At 40.8% G+C, this 19,781-nt stretch overlaps 1 protein-coding gene across 5 annotated transcripts in view; it reads right to left on the bottom strand.

Moving 5' to 3' along the window:
* Positions 1–19,781, bottom strand: part of GNPTAB (N-acetylglucosamine-1-phosphate transferase subunits alpha and beta) — a 72,694-nt gene that overhangs the window by 19,574 nt on the left and 33,339 nt on the right. For 2 of the 5 annotated variants that reach the window (XM_060656608.3, XM_060656606.3), the window contains exons 5-11: positions 18,208–18,413; positions 12,750–12,814; positions 12,347–12,481; positions 3,925–4,086; positions 3,024–3,203; positions 2,631–2,801; positions 521–644 (exon numbers count right to left, since the gene is read on the bottom strand). In XM_060656608.3, coding sequence (XP_060512591.1) covers positions 521–644; positions 2,631–2,801; positions 3,024–3,203; positions 3,925–4,086; positions 12,347–12,481; positions 12,750–12,814; positions 18,208–18,413 — 1,043 coding nt within the window. Of the gene's footprint in view, positions 1–520; positions 645–2,630; positions 2,802–3,023; positions 3,204–3,924; positions 4,087–4,287; positions 4,961–12,346; positions 12,482–12,749; positions 12,815–18,207; positions 18,414–19,781 lie in introns of those variants that run through there. The other 3 variants (XM_060656607.3, XM_060656610.3, XM_060656609.3) reach the window with 3 other exon arrangements.

The following is a 19,781-nucleotide window of genomic DNA, read 5'->3' on the forward strand; positions in this document are numbered from 1 at the left end:
GACCCAGTCAGAATGATTCTTGCTCTGAGTTTACATAATTAAGGCTATTCCTGACTCTCGTATTTTAAATAATAAAAGGCATTTTCAAGTGCAGGGCCAGCATGGAAATATGCCCTCAACAATGGCGAATATGAAAAAACTGATCTACATGGGGACAGTAGCCCTACTATCTCCAGAATCTATGGATTACTGATTGTTTTCATACAAGCAGAATGTTTAAGTCACTGTACATATTCAATAATGACAAAGAATGAAAAACCGTTCAGGGGTGCCTGGGTGGCTCAGTTGGTTAAGTATCTGACTTCGGCTCAGGTCACGATCTCGCAGTTTGTGGGTTCAAGCCCTGAGTCGGGCTCGCTGCTGTCAGCATGGAGCCCGCTTTGGATGCTCTATCCCCTCTCTCTCTGCCCACCCCAACTCTCACTTGCTCAATCTCTCTCTCAAAAATAAACGTTAAAAAAAAAAAAAGAATGAAAAAAGTCCATAAACATGAACAAATTACATGTGAACACACCCTTACCGGAGCAGTCACCACCATCCCAATCACAGGCTGAATTATTACAAGCCTTGTCACAATAGCCATCTTTGATCCAGGAACCTGGGCAGCCCTCAGCACAGTTTGGCACAGGCCATGTCAAATAAACCTAGGACAAAGCCAGAAAGAAAATGGTTTCTGACACTTTCCAATCTCAAAGTAGGATTCCTTTTAAAAAACAGAAGAAGAAGAAAAGGAAAAAAAAGAAAAGAAATTGAGTGAGCCTCTAGAAAAGGTTACAATTTTCCCTGGGCTGTCTGCATCCATGTGGCATATATTGCATTAAGTCTGCAGGTACCTGCAACAGTTTGCAAAGTCCTCCTGCTCTGTTGATGATTCTTACTAAGTACATTTACTCTTTTCCATTACTCAAGGAAAGCAGACAAGGACTCAATTCATGGGTTAGTTTTTCACATGGTCTTACAATGTATTTTGAAATAAAATAGCAACATGTCAGGCTTGAATGTGAATAAAAAACGTGCCAAAGCAGGTGGAAAGTATATCATACAAGTCACTGCTTTTCTGTTAACAACTGTCATTAACTCCCAAATGTGTTTATGTATAATCTTGTCCCAAGGCTGAGAAAAGCAGCAGATGAACTCTCAATATCCTTACGTCTGTGCATAAGGTCCTGTGATACATTATCAGCACAGTGTTCTGAGTTGTGAACTCACCTGCTTTCAAAATGAGTGACAAGGTACAAGGTTGCTTTTTTTTTTTTTTTTTAATGTTTATTTATTATTGAGAGACAGAGAGACAGACCATGAGCATGGGAGGGGCAAAGACAGAAGACAACACAGAATCCGAAGCAGGCTCCAGGCCCTGAGCTGTCAGCATAGAGCCTGACACGGGGCTCGAACTCACAAACTGTGAGGTCATGACCTGGGCTGAAGTCAGACACTTAACTGGCTGAGCCACCTAGGCGCCCTTATTATTTTATTTTATTTTTTTAATTTTTTTCAATGTTTATTTTTGGGAGATAAAGACAGAGCATGAGCAGGGGAGGGGCAGAGAGAGAGGAAGACACAGAATCAGAAGCAAGCTCCAGGCTCTAAGCCGTCAGCACAGAGCCCCACACGGGGCTCGAACTCATGAGTGGTGAGATCATGACCTGAGCTGAAATCAGACACTTAACCGACTGAGCCACTCAGGCGCCCCACAAGGTTACTTTTTAAATTAAATTAATTTTTTAAAAAATGCACTCCATGCCTCTGCGTGCTCCATCTACTTGGAGTGTCTTTCTTCATCTAGTTAACTCCTATTTGTTCTTCAAAGTTCACTTCAATTCAGATGGGAATTAGTCTCTGGTCCGGATTTCAGCCTCCTGAACTCCCACTCTTCGCACCAGGGCATACCTGCCGGCACGGAAATCGCCGTTCAAGGCCCCGATTCTGTACGTCTCCACTGCCGAGCCGCAGCTCAGCGTGGCAGCCCCACAAACACAGAGGAGGCAAGTGAACAGGGGAGGAGAGGATGAGCACTCTGGGGAAGCATAAACAGCAACAGGAAAGTAGCTCTGTGCAGTTAGCACTTCCACCTGCAGGGTTCTGGCACTTAAAAGCTTATGACTAAGTCTCCAACTCATCACTGATTCCCTCCAACAGCGCCACAGGGGTACTTCTAGCTTCCGCACTTTGCAGACAGGAAACCCACATCTAGTCACTGGCCCAGGACGGTCCTCAACCGTTGCTCCGGGCTCTGTGCTCAAAGCCACTTCCCCATCATGCCTCTCAAAGCCAGAGTGAGACCACTGCCTTAAATGAAATTTTATCCACGGCTGTAAGCAGAAAAGTGAGCTCACTTTTATCCTGGCCATTTTGCTGATGTTCTAACCACGATTTCATATTTCATAGTGACTTTACTTTTTTCTGCTGTTATTGTAATAGAATAATTTAGAACGTGGGTTCTAGGTGTCTGACAGGGCAGAAAAGTAAGAAACTACTAGGGAACAGTTTTTGTACTCCCAAATTATTAACTCTCCTGAGCTTAGCACTCAAAACTGAATACAGTAGTACGCATACTCGATGTCCTGACCTACTGTTTATAACTTCTAAGTGACTTCTAAGCTAGGCATCCCTTCCTCTTAGGCACTCACCTTCTGACCTTTGGAGTGACTATAAAAATCATCTGGCCACACATCCTTCCCAAACATGACATCGTCGTTCAGATAAATAAACTTCTGGGACAGCCCTTCGATGCGATGAATGTGGCTTTCAATAGCAGGTGAACTAAAGGTAGGCAAGTGGCTCAAATTTCGAAAAACATCCTTTTAAGCAAATGACAACATAAAAAGGCAAGAGAAAAAGAGGGCGGATAAGAATCGTTTTGTTTTGGTTTTGGTTATGGGAGGAAGGAAGGGAGATGAGAAGAAAAATGAAGGGGATGCAGGTGGGGAGGGGGAGGGTACGGGGAATGAAATGAGGGATAGGTAAAGGTGCAGTGAGCAACAGAAAAACCACAGCCTTATGATACATGGAAAGTCATGGACCTGGTGTGTGACTATTGTCACTCGAGGATTATCAAGGTTCAGCCAAGAGGGAATCTGCCCATTGGTGACAATGAAAATATTCCGAACCCACGGAGCATGCCTCTCAATGGATCGCAGGGAGTATCTCAGCTCTTCATTATCTTCAAAACGGCTGGCAGAAACATCTTCATCCTGCTTAGACTGAGAAAACCATTTCACACGTGAAGATGTAAAATACCACTTAAGTCATACCTTCTCCTCCTGGCTATCCCTCTGCCCAATCTGCTCTCAGGCTCTGGCAGACTTTTAAAGACCAAGCCCTACATTTGAACATTACAAAAAAATGCGAAACACTTGGCATATTTAAAACAACAACACAAGGGTGCCTGGGTGGCTCATTTGGTTAAGCATCAAACTCTTAATTTCAGCTCAGGTCATGGGACCAAGCCACACATCAAGCTCCTCCAGGAGTGTGGAACCTGCTTGGGATTCTCTCTCTCTCCGCCCCTCCCCACCTCTAAATAAATAAATAAATACATACATACGTACCCAACTTTTTTTTGTACTTTTTAATTTTTTTTAAGTTTGTTTATTCTAAGAGAGCTAGCAAGCGTGTGCATGAGTGGGGGCACAGAAAGAGAGAATCCCAATCTCACAAACCCATGAGCTCATGATCTGAGCTGAAATCAAGAGTTGGACACTTAACCAACTGAGCTACCCAGTTGCCCCCTTTTGCACTTTCTAAAGAGAGAAGTTTCTCGGATCTGATTCTAGGTCACTTCGGTTAATGTTAACCAATGGCAGTGATTGGAAAATTAGAAAAGTTCCAATCAACTCCTCTCTCTGGAAATCCTCTTCCTTCTAATATAATGACTTACAAATCTTTAACAATCTAAACCCTTGATCCAGGTTCATGCCTTACCTGGCTGATGGCACTCAGGTCCCACAATAAATATGCAGGACTTATAGTCAGTTCTTTTCCCTCAATGGTCATGTTCTTCTTGGTCTGCTTATTCAGTTCTTGGAAGTCTTTGGGGTTATTCAGTTTCAGAAGTGCTACACTGGCCTCTGAATACAATTGCAACTGTAAAATAACAGAAGGGTTACCAGGAGAAAAACTCAACCTCAAAGAAGAGACACGTTTGATCCCAGTTTGATCTTTAATGTTTAAATATATACATAGTGTATGATGCATACTTAAACATATTGTATATATATTTAAAGATTAAATGTATCTCTTTATATAGATTATGAACTAGTAAGGCTATTATCACCAAAAGAAGACCTGAACAGGCCAGACACACTTCCCAAGTGAACGGAAGAGACCAGGCATGTAAAGCAGAGCGAGTGGTGGAGTTGTGGGAAATGGGACATTTCAGGGCCATCCACAAGCTGCAGCCACTGCTCAACATTGACAAATGGGGCCAGATCCTGAGACACCAGGATCCCCGAGTGTTGTAAGAAATCTCCCCATTTTCCAATGCTGACTCGAATGTTTTTGATGGTCATGCTCTCAAACAAAACACAACTGGTCACCAATTGTGACCTTTGTTCTAGAATATTACCAATCTGCTTCTACTGGGAGAAACCTGCAAAGTAACTGCCCAGACTGGCAGAGAGCACGCCTGTTAGCAGGGTCTCCAATCGGCTTCTGTGCCCCACATTTAAGAGGAGTACCTTTGACAGGACTGACTGTAGGACTTCCATACGAAAAGCGCTTTTGGGGGCAAAGCTTTCAAAGAAATCATGTCTAAGGGAACATCACAAACATCAACATGTTTTACAAACAGGCTTTCCCACCACTACCAGAGTCCACACCACCCTTGAGCTGTTTCATGTTCTAACTCTGTATCATTCAATTTCCTATGAAAAGAGGCTTTCAGACCTTAAAGGGTAGGGAGGATTGGAAACTACTAATCTTGGAAAGCAAAACCTTCTGCCCAACTGACTCTTCTAACAGGGCCAGTTCCTTAATTTATGACATCCTTTCTTACTTTATAAAACAGAGCAAACATAAGTCATTATGGGCTCATTTTGAACTCTTGTATATGCCACATGACTATATTTACCTCATCTTTCAATGTTTCATCAGCTTATTTATGCCAAAAACTAAAAGTTAAAGTTAGAATTTCATTTATATTTTTCCCCTTAACACAAATTGTGTGTGGGTGTATGGGCATGTCCATGTACAAGTGGATACTGTCTTCTGACAGATTACCTTCTTCCACGCTAATGGCACCTGGCATATACTAAGCACTCACCAAAGGTCAGCTCCCACTGCTGTCATATCCTACCTTGCTATGTGGTGGGACAGGTGGGAGGCAGGGCAGATATTCTTCTATCCGGACATCTACTGAGTCTCACTGCCCACCCCAGCCTCCCCTGCTCCACCCCTTCCTCCCTCACTGCCTCCCACAGCACCTCTGAGGGCTCCCTGGAATATAAAATCACCAAATGTTTATAAATGTAGTGTTTTAACATTGGGTAAATATCCTTATCTTAATCTCTTTATCCGAAATGACTGTAGTCTGGGAAACCATTCTGAAATTTCATAGACATTTTCCTAATTAGAAAGATGAAAGGTAAAGAGCTTCAGGAACTATTTACATGTTGAAACAAGCTTTTCTGCTGCCATCAAGTTGTGAGTGGTGAAAAAGTTCGGGAGGAAGTATCCTCTGATAGCCACTAGGTGGCACCCTAATCCTGGACACTTAATTACTTCTGCAGGGAGACAGGAGGTGGTAAGGAAAAGTGGGTGTAGTAAGTGCCCAAGGCTGGAGTTCCTAGTTTGGGCAACTATGGGCAACTGCCTCCATATATAGCTTCTTATGTGAAATTATCATTTCATCTAAGTTCTTTAAATTATAAGTTTCTCAAAGAGAGAACAACTTCTACACCCACCCACCGCAGACCCACAACAGACATTTCTTTAACCTGATGGAGAAATAAAGGTTTGTTATTTTTAAGCCAGAGATTTCAGGATGTTTGTTTACTATAGCATTATCTAGAATAATGGATCGATATACCTATACATGGTGGCATAAGGTTAGGGGAAAAACATGCCAACTAATATAAATGAAAAATAAACTCATTCCAGTAATTAGACAACTCAAGAATTTTCTAAAACTAAAATCAGTTCCAGAGTTGTTTGTTTAATCTACTGAAGTGCCTACTTTAGGAATAAAACAGGCCAAAGGGTACTATCCTTTAAAAGAGCAGGTGCATAAGGTAATTTCAGGGAAGTCACTAAAATGAGCATCAATACAGTATTACAATAATTTACTGTTACCTTGAATGTGCCTTGAATAGAGGTTTGAGGGAACAGAGTCCAGGTAGGACAATATGCTGTTCTCACCCCCACCCGCACTGTCCTTCCTGTCGGAACAAACACCCTGGTCAGCCTTCAAGGATCTGTACAGGCTCTTAGTCTTTGAAAACTTCTCTCATGTCTCTAATCCACATAGACCTTTCCTGACTCTAAATGCCAACCCGAAGCCTCTGCTACTCTGCTCGATACCTAATATTACACTGTCTTGTCTTGCTGCTTGAATACTTCACATGCACACATACTGTCTCCAAAACATGACTCTAAGTAGCTTGAAGATAAGTCCATGTTCTCTACTTCTTTTGCACACTCACTCAGCAACCAGTAGCACTGAAGCATAAACCAAATGGTAGAATGTACTTGAGAGCTCTGGGAAGATTCTTCCACATGCTCTAACATATGTTAAAGAAGTGAACGAAAAATCAAAAAACAAGTGAAAACTCCACTATGAGTAAAAATGACTGAAAATACAGAATGATTTAGAGTGAGCTAAAAATAAAGACCAAAGGATAATCTCCTTTCCCAAAAGGTGAATCTGTGTCCATCATGTACAAAAATTCTACAGATAAAGGGTTATTAATGACATCAAACTAGAAAGCTTTTAATAGAAAAGACTTATTTGTAAAACTATAGGCCACATAAGAGTTTCAATGAATTCAAATCTATTGTTCTGCAACTGCAACTACACTCAACCCTACTTTCCCTCCTCGGGAGTGAGGAGATTCTGGTTTTGCTCTAAACAGAACGATAAATGCAAAGTTGTACGTATATGACTATGGTACCAAAACCCAAAGTGACTTCTTAGAATAATCACATTGCTCAAACATTTCCCTTTATATTCCAGGCCATGGTACACGGCAGGTATGTTCTCAGTCACAGCATTTCTTCTTGCTCATGCCTTCCACAAGCATTTCTGGAGTGGCCCCCTAGGTGCCAGGCCCTGTGGTAATCATGAGGGGTACACAAGTGAACAGGCAGTGCCTGTCCTGGGCACTCGTGCCCAGGCAGGGTCTAAAGGACATAACCGAGCCCTGGGTGCTCGGAGGCCACAGGCCCACCTCAAGTCCTCCTGGAGGACCCTGGGAGGGCAAAACGGTCCAGCTCGTTCAGGTCCTGAAGTCCAGTGTCTAACAGCCCTCTTTTCCCACATGCCACAAAGCACCTCTAACATAACACGCCCTAAGCTAAGCTCTGGATTTCCTTTCCAAAAAACTTGCTTCCCCCATGGAGGCTCCAAATGTGGTTAAAGCCATCACTTCCATCTTCACTAGTAACATCCACTTCCCCTTTCATTTTTCCTTCCCTCTCACCAATGGCTAATAAGTCACTAGGTCATGCTGAGGACTTCTTGCAGATGTTTTTGGAACCATTCTCATCACTGGCACCATTGCCAAGGCACTTGCTGAACCTGAACATCTTGCCGGGCTATAGCCACAGTGGCTGAACTGGTTTTTTGCACAGCCTCATCTTGCTTAATCTCTGCCTACCATACCTTCACCTATTACATTCCTTAGAAACAGATTAAGTGCTCCTGGTTGCCCCCTGTCTCCAGGATAAAGTTCAGGCACCTTAACAGGAGATCTTTCTCAATCTGGCCTCAATCTCTTTTCCCCTTTCTCAGCACCAGCAAAATCCCTGCCTGGTTTCTAGCCTCCAGGAACCAGCTGCCTTTGTTTTCAGGAAACCATTGACTTATAGGCCTCCAGTCCTTTGCTCAAGCTGTTCCTTACTGTTGGAATGGTCTTTCCCCCTCCCTTCTCTGCCAGGAGAACGGCTGCTGTGTTCAGGGCCCAGCTAAGATTCCTTCTATTCTGCAAAGCCTTCCTTGCCCCAGTACAACTAAAGCCCAGGTGTTCCTACAACACTGTATAAACACTTACTTGGAAGTGATCACCCCCAAAAATTACTTAAATGCTTTTATTCACTCAGTGATCCTTAGCACACTCCCTGGCACACAGCATTTACTAAAAGCTCACACTCTAAATGGAGTGACAGGAACCCAGTGGCAGGAAACTTCATTCTCAAGGTATTCATAATAAAACCAGGAAGAGGAACCTACAGAAAAACAGTCACTCGAAGAATTGGCCTCAACTGCTGATACACTCCTCTTGTTCCCCTTGGTCATTTTCTCTTTAGCCTCCAAAAACCAGAAGTTCTAATCCCTGAAATTGATTGCAGGTGTTGGCATCAGGAAAATGACCTGTAATGAATGTTGTGGGTACTCAGCCTGACCCTCAGAGGGGGTGATAGCCTCCACAAAGACAAGTCTGGGAGTCCAAATAAAGCTCCAGCTGGGTGAATGAATGGTGGAAGGGGGTATCATCATGCACAGAGCACAGAGCTTGCTGGTACTCCTCGTCCAATTCAAGGTACTCCCCCGCCCTACTTCTACCTGCACACACCACTCCATACCCAAAGTAGTTTGCTGAAGGGTTAACTGCTACTAGGATTGGCATTCTTTGGTGGCACACACCCATCCACCAACAGACGCACCAAAAGCCGTCAGCACTGGTGAGCACCTGCAGCAGCCAAAGAGCAGTGGGGTGGTCAAACCCGAGTGGAGGATGGAGATGTATCATGAACCTTCTTTCCTTTAAAAATGTATTACAGTTGGAATCATATAAACAGATTCAAGAATGTCATTCTTTCTGCATAAGGAAGTTGAGCTAACAGTCAGAAGTACAGCTACACGTGTCTATAATTCTCGAACCAATAGCTTGGAAGCCAAGAAGCTAAATAAACATTGGGGGAAACGAATGCTAATCTATGCTTTTATCTGTCCAAATCAGTACGAAAAATAAGTGACGGGAGAAAAACACATGCAGAACAGTGAAAAGAGGGATCCCTCCTTCCCACCACTCACATAAATTGGCTACAAATGATCAGAGACTTAAACATAAGACTTGATACCATAAAACTCGTAGAAGAAAACAAAGGGAAGGATCTCCTCCATAGCAATCTTGGCAATGAGTTTCTGGATGTGATGCCAAAAGCACAAACAACAAAATAAAAAATCAATAAATGAGACTACATCAAACTCAACAACTTCTGCACAGCAAGAGAAACAATTAACAAAATGAAAGGAAAACCTAAAGAATGGGAGGAAATTTTTGCAAACCATATATTAGATAATGGGGTTAATATCCAAAATATAAAGACCTCATGCAGCTTAACAACAACAAAATCCAATTTAAAAAGGAGAAATAAATAAATAATAAATTAGAATGAGCAGAACTAAGTAGACATTTTTTGAAAGAGAACATTAAAGTGGCCAGCAGACATGAAAAGATGTTCAGCATCACTCATCATCAAGGAAATACAAATCAAAACCATAATGAGATACCACCTCATACCTGTCAGAATGGCTACTATCAAGAAGTCAAGAGACAACAAGTGCTGGCAAGGACGTGGAGAAAATGGAACCCTTGTCCACTGTTGGTGGAAATGTAAATTGGTCCAACCACTATGGAAAACAATATGGAGGTTCCTTAAAAAATTAAAAATAAACCTACCATATGATGCAGCAATTCCACTTCTGGGCATATAGCCAAAGGAAATGAAAACAGGATTTTGAAGAGACATCTGCACTCCCATGTTTATTACAGCATTATTCACAATAGCCACGATATGGAAACAACCAAAATGCCCATCAACAGGTGAACAGATTAAAAAAAAAAAAAAAAAGATGTAGCATATATACATAATGGAATATAGTAATATTCCATTTGGCCGTGAGAGGGGAGGATATCCTGCTATCTGTTACAACATAGATGGACCTAATGCTTAGTACATTACACTAATAAGTGAGGCAAGTCAGAGAAAGACAAATTATATGTGGAGTCCAAAAAAGTCAAACTCATAAAAAACAGAGTAAAATGGTATTTACCAGGGGATGGGGGACTGGGGAATAAGACCGATGTTTTAAAACACAAACTTTGCAATGAGTAATAAATAAGCCAGAGAGAGCTAATACACAGTATAATCAATATAGACAATACTGTGCTATAATTATGTAGTGATAAATACTGCTACCATGGCAATCATATTACAATACATAAATGTATTTAAAGTAACATATCATAGGGGCACCTGGGTGGCTCAGTCGGTTAAGCAGACGATTCTTGGTTTCAGCTCAGGTCATGCATGATCTCACAGTTTGTGAGATTGGGCCCTGCATCAGGCTCTTTGCTAACAGCGTGAAGCCTGCCTGGGAGTCTCTCTTCCTCTCTCTCTGCCTCTCTCCTGCTCGCTCATTCTCTCTCAAAATAAACATTAAAAAAAAAAGTAACATGTTGTACACCTTAAATTTACATAGTGTTATGTCAAACTTTTTCAATTTAAACAAACAAAAAAACTTATAGGAAGGAGGAATATCTATTTTTAAATAACTGAAGATCAGTAATAATTCAACCCTGATCTAGCTGCACACTACCATATTTCCAGGTACCATAAAAAAAACAGGAAAATATGAAAAAAAGAAAGAATATAAATATCATTCTATTACCATCGCACTTACAGAGGTGATGTAGTATATCTTAAAACAGTGGTACATTTATGGAGAAAAGAAGTTAAAGGGAACTTTAGGAGTGGGGCAGAGTATAAAAAATATGGTCAAGACAGGAACTCAAGAACTCTCCAATCACTGCTCTTCCCCACCATTGCTTCCTCATCTCTACCCTTTCACCTCTAAATTGTTAAACGACATCAATAGAAGGAAGTAAGAATCAGGAACCTGACCGTGGCAGAATTTAAAGAATGTTTCCTTGAAAAATCAAGAAAACCAGACCCTAAAAATTTCTGAGCCCAGAACTTTATGCCTTCTGTTCTAAGAAAAAGGCATTCATGTTTCATAACCCGGAATGTTTCTGACAGAACCGCAGGCGTCTTGACATAAGGTCAAAAGGAAAGAACACCCACACAATAGAGCAAGTGGCTTGAAAACAATAAATGTTAAGGAAAAGGCATGTCTTGGGTCAGCCTCCAGAGTCAACCCTAAGAAATGGCATCAAAGCATTAAGAGTTAGGGGTGCCTGGATGGCTCAGTCAGTTGAGCATCCAACTTTGGCTCAGGTCATGATCTTGCGGTCTGTGGGTTCGAGCACCATGTTGGGCTCTGTGCTGACAACTCAGAGCCTGGAGCCTGCTTCGGATTCTGTGTCTCTCTCTCTCTGCTCCTCCCCGACTCACACTCTCTCTCTCTCAAAAATGAATACATGTTGGGGCGCCTGGGTGGCGCAGTCGGTTAAGCGTCCGACTTCAGCCAGGTCACGATCTCGCGGTCTGTGAGTTCGAGCCCCACATCAGGCTCTGGGCTGATGGCTCGGAGCCTGTTTCCGATTCTGTGTCTCCCTCTCTCTCTGCCCCTCCCCCGTTCATGCTCTGTCTCTCTCTGTCCCAAAAAAAAAAAAAAAAAAAAAAAAACGTTGAAAAAAAAATGAATACATGTTAAAAAAAACTTTAGAAAAAAAACAAAAACATATGGAGTTAATAGGTACAAGTTCTAAATACGTTGGTGGCTCAATTAGCTATTAGTGAAGAAGGCTTTCACGTTATCAAAATTCCAAGTATCTGACGCATCCTTCCTCTATGAGTGAAGGCTCTTAATAAAGGCTCAGGCTGCAGTCCCTGTCTACTTACTGTGAGTTTGACCTCCCCTACTCCCTCCCCTGTGCTTCCATTTCCTTGCACTGTCAGCTCCACCAGGGCTTTTGTCTGTTTTGTCTACTGCTATACTCTCAGCAGGTGTAACAGCACCTGAGACACAGTAGGAGCTCATTTGTTAAACAAATGAATCATGTTTCTGTCTGGGAATCCAGTAAACCAAGTAAGACTCTTCGACTTTTGTCCAAATAAAAAGAAAAGGGTAAGGATCTTCCATAAAGAAAGACAACACTGTGGCAGAATAGAGACCTGCTCTGCTTATGACTATCAGCTATGCTAGAATTCAAATGGACCACAGAGAACAGTCGGGCATTACATGAAATATGTTATACTCACTGCTCAGTTCCTATGCTCTTACCAGTTTTATTTTAGAAGAAAGATTTTCTGGCAATTTTGTTTTTAGTTGATTTGTTTCCTTGAATGTCAGTGGAAATCCACTCAGGAAAGCCAAATCTTGCATTAGCACTAACCCAGGGACTTCTTTATCCGTGGTCTAAAATAAGAGAGGGAAAAACACAACTCACTTTCCACACCATATGGCTGGTAAAAACTTACAGCTGGGAAAACTAGTAAAGATTTACTACATCTATCAACCAGCTTCAAAATCAGAACATTACAGTTACTTAAATTGGCACTCATTAATACTTGTAAGCTAGGCTGAGAGGAAAAGTATCAAAAAGCCTCTCAAGGTAAAACAGCTTTATTACTTATACTTTTATTCTAACCTACTGTATAAATACAATTGATTTAAAATAACATACCAAATAGCCCCTCCAAACTGTCTGTTTGCTGTTTCCTTTAAACATTCCATTCTGGGCATCTTCAACTACAATAAAGAATACAATAAGCAAGCACATTCTTAATGAATACTACTATGATATCTGCCAGGACACTACAAAGCATTTTGAGACTGTATAGCAGATTGTTATATGGTCTCAAAAACAGGTAGCTGGGGGAAACAAAATTAACCCATCCAACAAAAGGGGAATGATGTAATACCAGTGTGCAATTAAATGCTAAATTTTGCAGTGCTGTAGAAGAGATTCATACAGGCAGCAGAAACATGAAGATGACAGATTGAGAGAATCGCAGATGTAGGAGCAAACATCGACATATTTAATAAAAAAAAAAAAAAAAAAAAAAAAAAAAGAATTATTTGGCACAAGTAAAACATTTGGGAGTGGTGGGTACTAGGAAAAAGGGGTAACCAGAAGAAAGGCCCTTGAAAGCCAGGCCAATGGCATTATGATTAACAGCAGGGAACCACTGTAGGTCCTAGGGTTCCCTCAAGGGTGACAATGAATTCCTAAAATTCATCAGGTAAGGCCGAAAAGAGCAGATTAAGTTGGAGGGTGCAGAGGGGCGATGACACAGCCCAACTGGGAGAGTGTTCTAAAGTGATGGGGACAAATGAGATCATCTGCTTGCTGCTGTCATCTGGAGAGCCCAAGGATCTTGTTAAATAGGAGAGGTCAGAAGGCTGTCATCTTCAAAATGGGCACGGAAAGCAGGGTCTGGCCTGTCAAGATGGCTGTCGATCCTGGGAAAGAGTTTCAGAGGTACCATAAAAATAGAACTGGTGAGCAATGAAAAAAAGCAAAGCCTTTGCAGTATACTGTTAATCTTTAAAGGAAGCACTGAGCACTAAGAATTATGAGTTCATAACAAATAAATTTATCAGATATGCACCTGTCTCTTTCTGTCTCTCTCCTATGCTGGCAGATCAGAGAACTCTGATAGATGTGGTATGTCATCTGTGCACAATTTCAGCAAGGTAGCTGATGACATCTCACGTCATCTCTATGGACATAACAGACACTTAGCCTAGATCCTAAGTTCAGTGGATTATAACCAATTCTGACTGAAAACTGAAATTATAAAGCCACAATTAACCTAGAGAGAGGTTTCGAAGATCGTGCCATAGGTTTGTGTTGTTCAACAGTCTTTCAAGGTTTTGGAAGACATAGAAGGCATGCTTCTATGAAATGTGTGGATTTACATAAAGCCAACAGAGAAGTGATTATCCTGGATAACATACTAGGGGTTCCCCAAAGTTCTTATTTGGAGCAATGAGTCAGACCTAACAAAATGAAATCTGCTACAAAGGTTAAGACCTTTAAGCTGGTACCAAAAACCAACTACACGAGCATAAATTAAGAAGTATTGGAGCATTAGCATGGATTGCTTCTTTAGAAAGACAGGTGTTTTAGTCCAGGGCAAGTTCAGTAAGAGTCAACAATGTGCTGTGGCCATACTGAATTTCTACTGTAATTCTGTGCTTGCTTGCTTGCTTAATTTACTCACTCATTTATTTAATAGACAGAGGGTGCTGAGTGAGGGAGGGGAGGGAGGGAGGGAGAGAGAGAGAGAGTGTTCCATGAAGGTCAGAGGGAGAGAGGGGGAGGGAGAGAGAGAGAGAGAGAGAGAGAGAGAGAGAGAGAGAGAGAGAGAAGGAACTGGGGCTCACCGAAAGCGGGGCTCTATTCCCCACCATGAACCCATCAGGAAATCCTGTTAGATTGACCTTCAATCCAACCTGTTCTCTCCACTACTCTGATCCAAGTCACCTTCCCTCTTGCCTGAATCTTGCCTGAATGATTCTATCTTTGCCTCTCCTCAGTTTATTCCCACCACAGCAGCCAGACTGCTCCTTTTGGAACATCAGTCAGATCATATCACTCCTGTACTCAAACCCTCTAATGACTGCTCACTGCACTCTGAGTTAAAGCCAAAGTCCTCACCATGGCTGCCAGGGCAGACCCCCTATGTTCCCCATTACTTCTCTAGGCTTATCTCTTGCCCCTCTCCCTTGTTCACCCTATTCCAGCCACACCAGCCTCCCCGCCAGACACACTCCTGCCTCAGGGACTTTGCAGTGCTATTCCACTTAAGTGAATCACTCCTTCCCCATATATTCATGTTGCTGGTCCTCCCACCTACTTTAAATTTTCACTCAAAAATCACCTTCTCAGTGAGTCTGCCCCTATCACTCGATTTCCCCTGCTCAATTTTTCTGTACACCAGTTGTCTCCTACAAACTATATAATTTATTTGTATGCTGTATTTGTCTGTCTCCTTCTGCCAAGAGGTAAACTCAATGAGGGCAAAGATTTTTGTCTCTCTCTTCACTGCTGCATTTTCAGCACTGAGAAAAGTACCTGGCACAGAGTATGCACTCAGTAATAAATACTTACTGAATGAACAGACCCACTCTCTTTGCAGACTGAACCACAGTGAAAAAAAAAGGTTCTATTCTACTTGACACACTATAAAAGTAACAGAAACTAAAGCTCATTCTGAGAAGAACAAACTAGAACACAAGCCCCTAAGAGACAGCTAAAGGAGTAAGAATGAAAAGAAATGTCACATGGGAAAGGGAGTATATTACATTAGTTCTGTAAGATTCCAAAGGGTACAAGTTTAACCAGCATGAGAAAGCTACAAGGAAACTTTATAATTCCTTGTAAAGGTCAGTGTAGTCAAGAGGTAAAGTGATCTATCACAGGAGAAAATTCAATTCCTCTAGATCAAAGGGAGTAAGCTTAACTGGAAACACCACTTTGCTGAGGAAACCCAGGCCCAGGCTACAGGGCTAGACTGTGTGGTTGTTGAAGTACTGTCCACTCGATAGGGTAGCAGAGTCATCGGAGGGGCAGAAATGACGTATTTCATAAAGAGAAAAAAAGTCAACAGTTTTTGATAATTAACTGAAAAGAGGTTAAATGAGATAAATGGAACATCAAATGTGGAACAAATGTTTTATCGAGATCAGGGTCGGCATTCCATGGCCAAAACTTAACCACTGCCTGTTTTAGTACAGCCCCAAGTGAAGGACAGTTTTGACATCTTAACAAGGATAAATGTTAAATACTTATATAAATGCCTACATAATATCCTCCATTTTGCCTCTTGGCCCATAAAGCCCAAAATGTTTATTATCTGATCCTTTAAGAAAGAATTTGGCAATCCTTCATCTAGATAATTGAGGATAAAGAATGTGTCTACGGCGCACTAGAAATATGAGCTCCGTGAAGGTAGGGATGTGTCTTTTTTGTTCTCTGCCATTTCCCTTTTTCCTGGAACAACCGCAATGGCCCAACAAATCTTTACTCAACAAATGAGTAAGTAGGGCAGGCAAACAGAAACCCAGGTGGGAATTCAAAAACAATGTTTAGAAGACTCTAGTTTAATACAGATTTTATTTATATCAAAATTTACAACCTCTTAAGTCTTTACCATGTTATAAAATTCGCAGAGGAAAAACCCAAGATTCTCTCCATAGATATTATAACTGAATTATTATGATTCTTAACATAATGTCATTCCTTTTTCTCTTCAGATGGAATGTTATCAGAGCACCTTAACTATAGTTACTTAAAGAACAAAGCTAGGGGTGACTGGGTAGCTCAGTCGGTTGGTTGAGAATCTGATTTCGGCTCAGGTCATGATCTCACAGTTCATGAGTTCAAGCCCCGCATCAGGCTCCGTGCTGCCAGTGCGGAGCCTGCTTGGGATTCTCTCTCCATCTCCCTCCCTCGCTGTCCCTCCCACACTCTCTCTCTCTCAAAATGAAATACATACATACATACATATATACACACGTACATAACAAAGCTGAATTTAGCCAAACAAGAAAACAGATTAATTTGCTATAATTTGTCCAAGATTATCCCTTTACTTTCCCTATATATTTAAACTGTAACTTAAAAACAAAAATATTTTATACAAAACAGTTCAGAAACAAATCTATAGCATAAAGGGACGATATCTATACTTAGAAAGGTTAACTTGGAAACTTGAATTTCCTTTCAAGTTACAAATACCTCATTAAGTACCAGGAAGATAGTGTGATGTTAGATAATGTTCAGGACACAAATTGGTAAGTGATAAGGTTTCTGCTCGATTAAAAAATTAGATGAAAATACCATAAACTCCCGCACAACCAACAACTAAGTTGTGAGTCGGGTGACAAGTACAGGGATACAGAAAAGTCAAAATAAATAGAATCACTGTGAATGCACTGCTCGGGATCTTCATGGAGACAGAACTCGAGATGGGGTGGGAAAGAACAGGAGATAGGCTAGGAGGGAAAGGGGACCAGGAGAGCAGCACCACGTGTGATGACAAGGGCAGCCTCGAGGAGATGCTGGAGGGCTGGAATGTGAGGAACAATGGGCAGAGTCAAGGCAATCAAAGCTGAGTCCTGAACACCAGGGAAAAGGATTCTCTATCGAGTGAAAAACAAATACTACTGTATTGTCTTCAAAAAGGAGCGAACCAATAAAATCAGAGCTTTCTGATTTATTTACAGTTATGTGCAGGACAGACTGGAGAAGAACTTTATAGGTAGGTAGGCAGAGCAGCTAGGCGGCTATCACTGGAGCCTGTGTGAAGAAATTGGGTCTGGTGTGGGGGAGGTGAGATGAGTAAGAAAGGGGAGAATCATTTGCAGAAAGCAAAAGTAATAGGGTGAGGTCAATATACTGGTGATGGAGATTAAAAAGCAAGAACACATCAAAGATACTTCCAAAGATTTAAGCTGGGAGGTATGACACTGAAAGAATGGGAACTTGAGACTAGGCCTCAATGCTATAAAGGGAATGTGACAGCTTTCATTTTACACAAGTGAAAAACATAGAGCCTCTAAGGAGACTCTGCTCAGTGCAGAGGAAGCATGAGAGACAGCATACCAGAGGAGACACAGGCATGGGGCTCAGCAACGCAGTGGCCAAGTAGGAGGATGGGATCTCTAGATGCAGGTATTGTTCTAGGCCGGAAATTACAATTTCAATTCTATTATCTGGCCAAATCAACTGTATAACCAGTTATTTCAGGACGTAAAGTAAGAATGTTCCAGGTATGTTCTGTCCATACTGTAGAAAACAACCTTGCTGAAGAGTTATATGGTGGTAATAATAATAATAATAATAATAAGCCTCCACAATGACTCAGAGGCTAGAGAATAAGGTTAATCTACATAACAAAGTTAAGGTCCTGACCACAGCACAGAAAGACAAGTGTATTACACAGAGTAAAATGTATTAAATCCCTTTCTGAAGTTAGGGCTGAAATACAGCGGCAGCTCTTCTGCCTCTCTTGTTATGTTTTTAGTTTAGCGGACACTTCTTTAAAATTGAATCGTGTCTGTTCCATTCAGAATTTTGTTATTCAAACTGCCAATGAGAACATGATTTTCAAATACCCATAAGGTGATCTTACCATTCTTAGTACTGTCGAAAACAACAACTGAGACATTAGTGGAAGGGTTTTTTGGTTTTGCAACGTTGAATACGTCACTGGCAGAATGAAAAGAAGGATAAAGAGATCGCAGGTCCTTCAGTGTGACGCTGGCTGGCAGGGCTGGGTCCAGGACGAGCATTGGCACCTTAATGCAGTATGTCAACAAACATTCCAACTGCTTCTCGCTGGAAACAAACACCAACATGCTCACAAACGTTCGTGAAAATGTGATCAACACTAAAAAGCTTGTTGGTACTACTGAATTTTGCAGATGTTTTTCTAGATCCATAAAAAAATAATTTTTTAATAAACAAAGAATTTTTATCTCAAGAATAGAAAAAGAGAGCAAGTAGGACATAAAATTATTAAACAAGTACAGCTCTCAAGCTTTCAAACTCCTATTAATATGATTGTCACCAAAATTTACTAACTCAAAGGTGCACAAGAAACTAAGCATTTCATTACTACCATCTTAAAGATTATTCATAATTCCAGTGAAGCCTATATCATTTGGCAGAGCAGGAATAGATAAATTCTGTTTAACAGAGTATCATCCTACCAGATACAATTTATCAATTCTGATCAGAATACAATAAAGTACATTCGAAAGACACGACACCAATGGAAACAACAGCAAATGTGACAAGGTTCTAATATAAATGTATAAGGTATTTCTATCTAAATGTAAGGAATGCCTAGAATAAACATATTACCTAAATAAACAATGGACAAAACACGGCTAGAGAATTCACAAAGAGAGAGCTATGACTAGTTAAGCAATATATAAAATTGTCCAACTGCACTAATAAAGAAATGCAAAAAAAAAAAAAAAAAAAAAAAGAGTTATCACATTTTGTTTACTAAATTAGCATCGCTCAAAAAATGGACTCAATGTTACTGCAAGTCCAGTAAACCTATCCCTTTCAAACACTGCTGGTGTCACTGCAGATGGGTGTTCCCATTTTCTCTCTGGAGAAGCAATTTCATAGTATATGTGTGTATACTCAGAGCCATAAAAACTTATACATATGCTTCTACCTCAGTAGTTCACTTCCAGGAATCTAGTCCAAGTAGGAGAAGAGAAACAAAACAGGAAAAACAAACCCACATACAGAAAATGCCACAGACCCAAATATAAGATTGCAAACTATTTACAATAGTGAAAATACAGAAGTGCCTAATATTTAGTAAATTATAGTACAGTTACTTTACGGGATATTATACAACAATTAAAGTTGATAAGTAAGAATAAGTAAGAAGCATGAAGATAATTTCTGAACATAGCTGTGTAGATTATATAAAATTTTAAAGCAGGATACAAAATTGCACAGAGATTACAAATTACAACTATAAATATATGCACAAAAAGGGAATAATAAAATGATCACAGTTGTTGAATGGGGGCCATAGAAGTATCTTCTTTTCACTCCTCTCAATCCTTTGTAACATGGCATCCTTACTTTAAATAATTAAAAATTTTATTTGTCATTTAAAAATAACAGTTTTAACAGTGGTATATTTATAAATAAATATATAGAACATAAAGAAATGAT

The sequence above is a fragment of the Panthera onca genome, chromosome B4, assembly GCF_046562875.1.
Source record: "Panthera onca isolate mPanOnc1 chromosome B4, mPanOnc1 haplotype 2, whole genome shotgun sequence".
In the NCBI taxonomy this organism is placed as follows: domain Eukaryota; kingdom Metazoa; phylum Chordata; class Mammalia; order Carnivora; family Felidae; genus Panthera; species Panthera onca.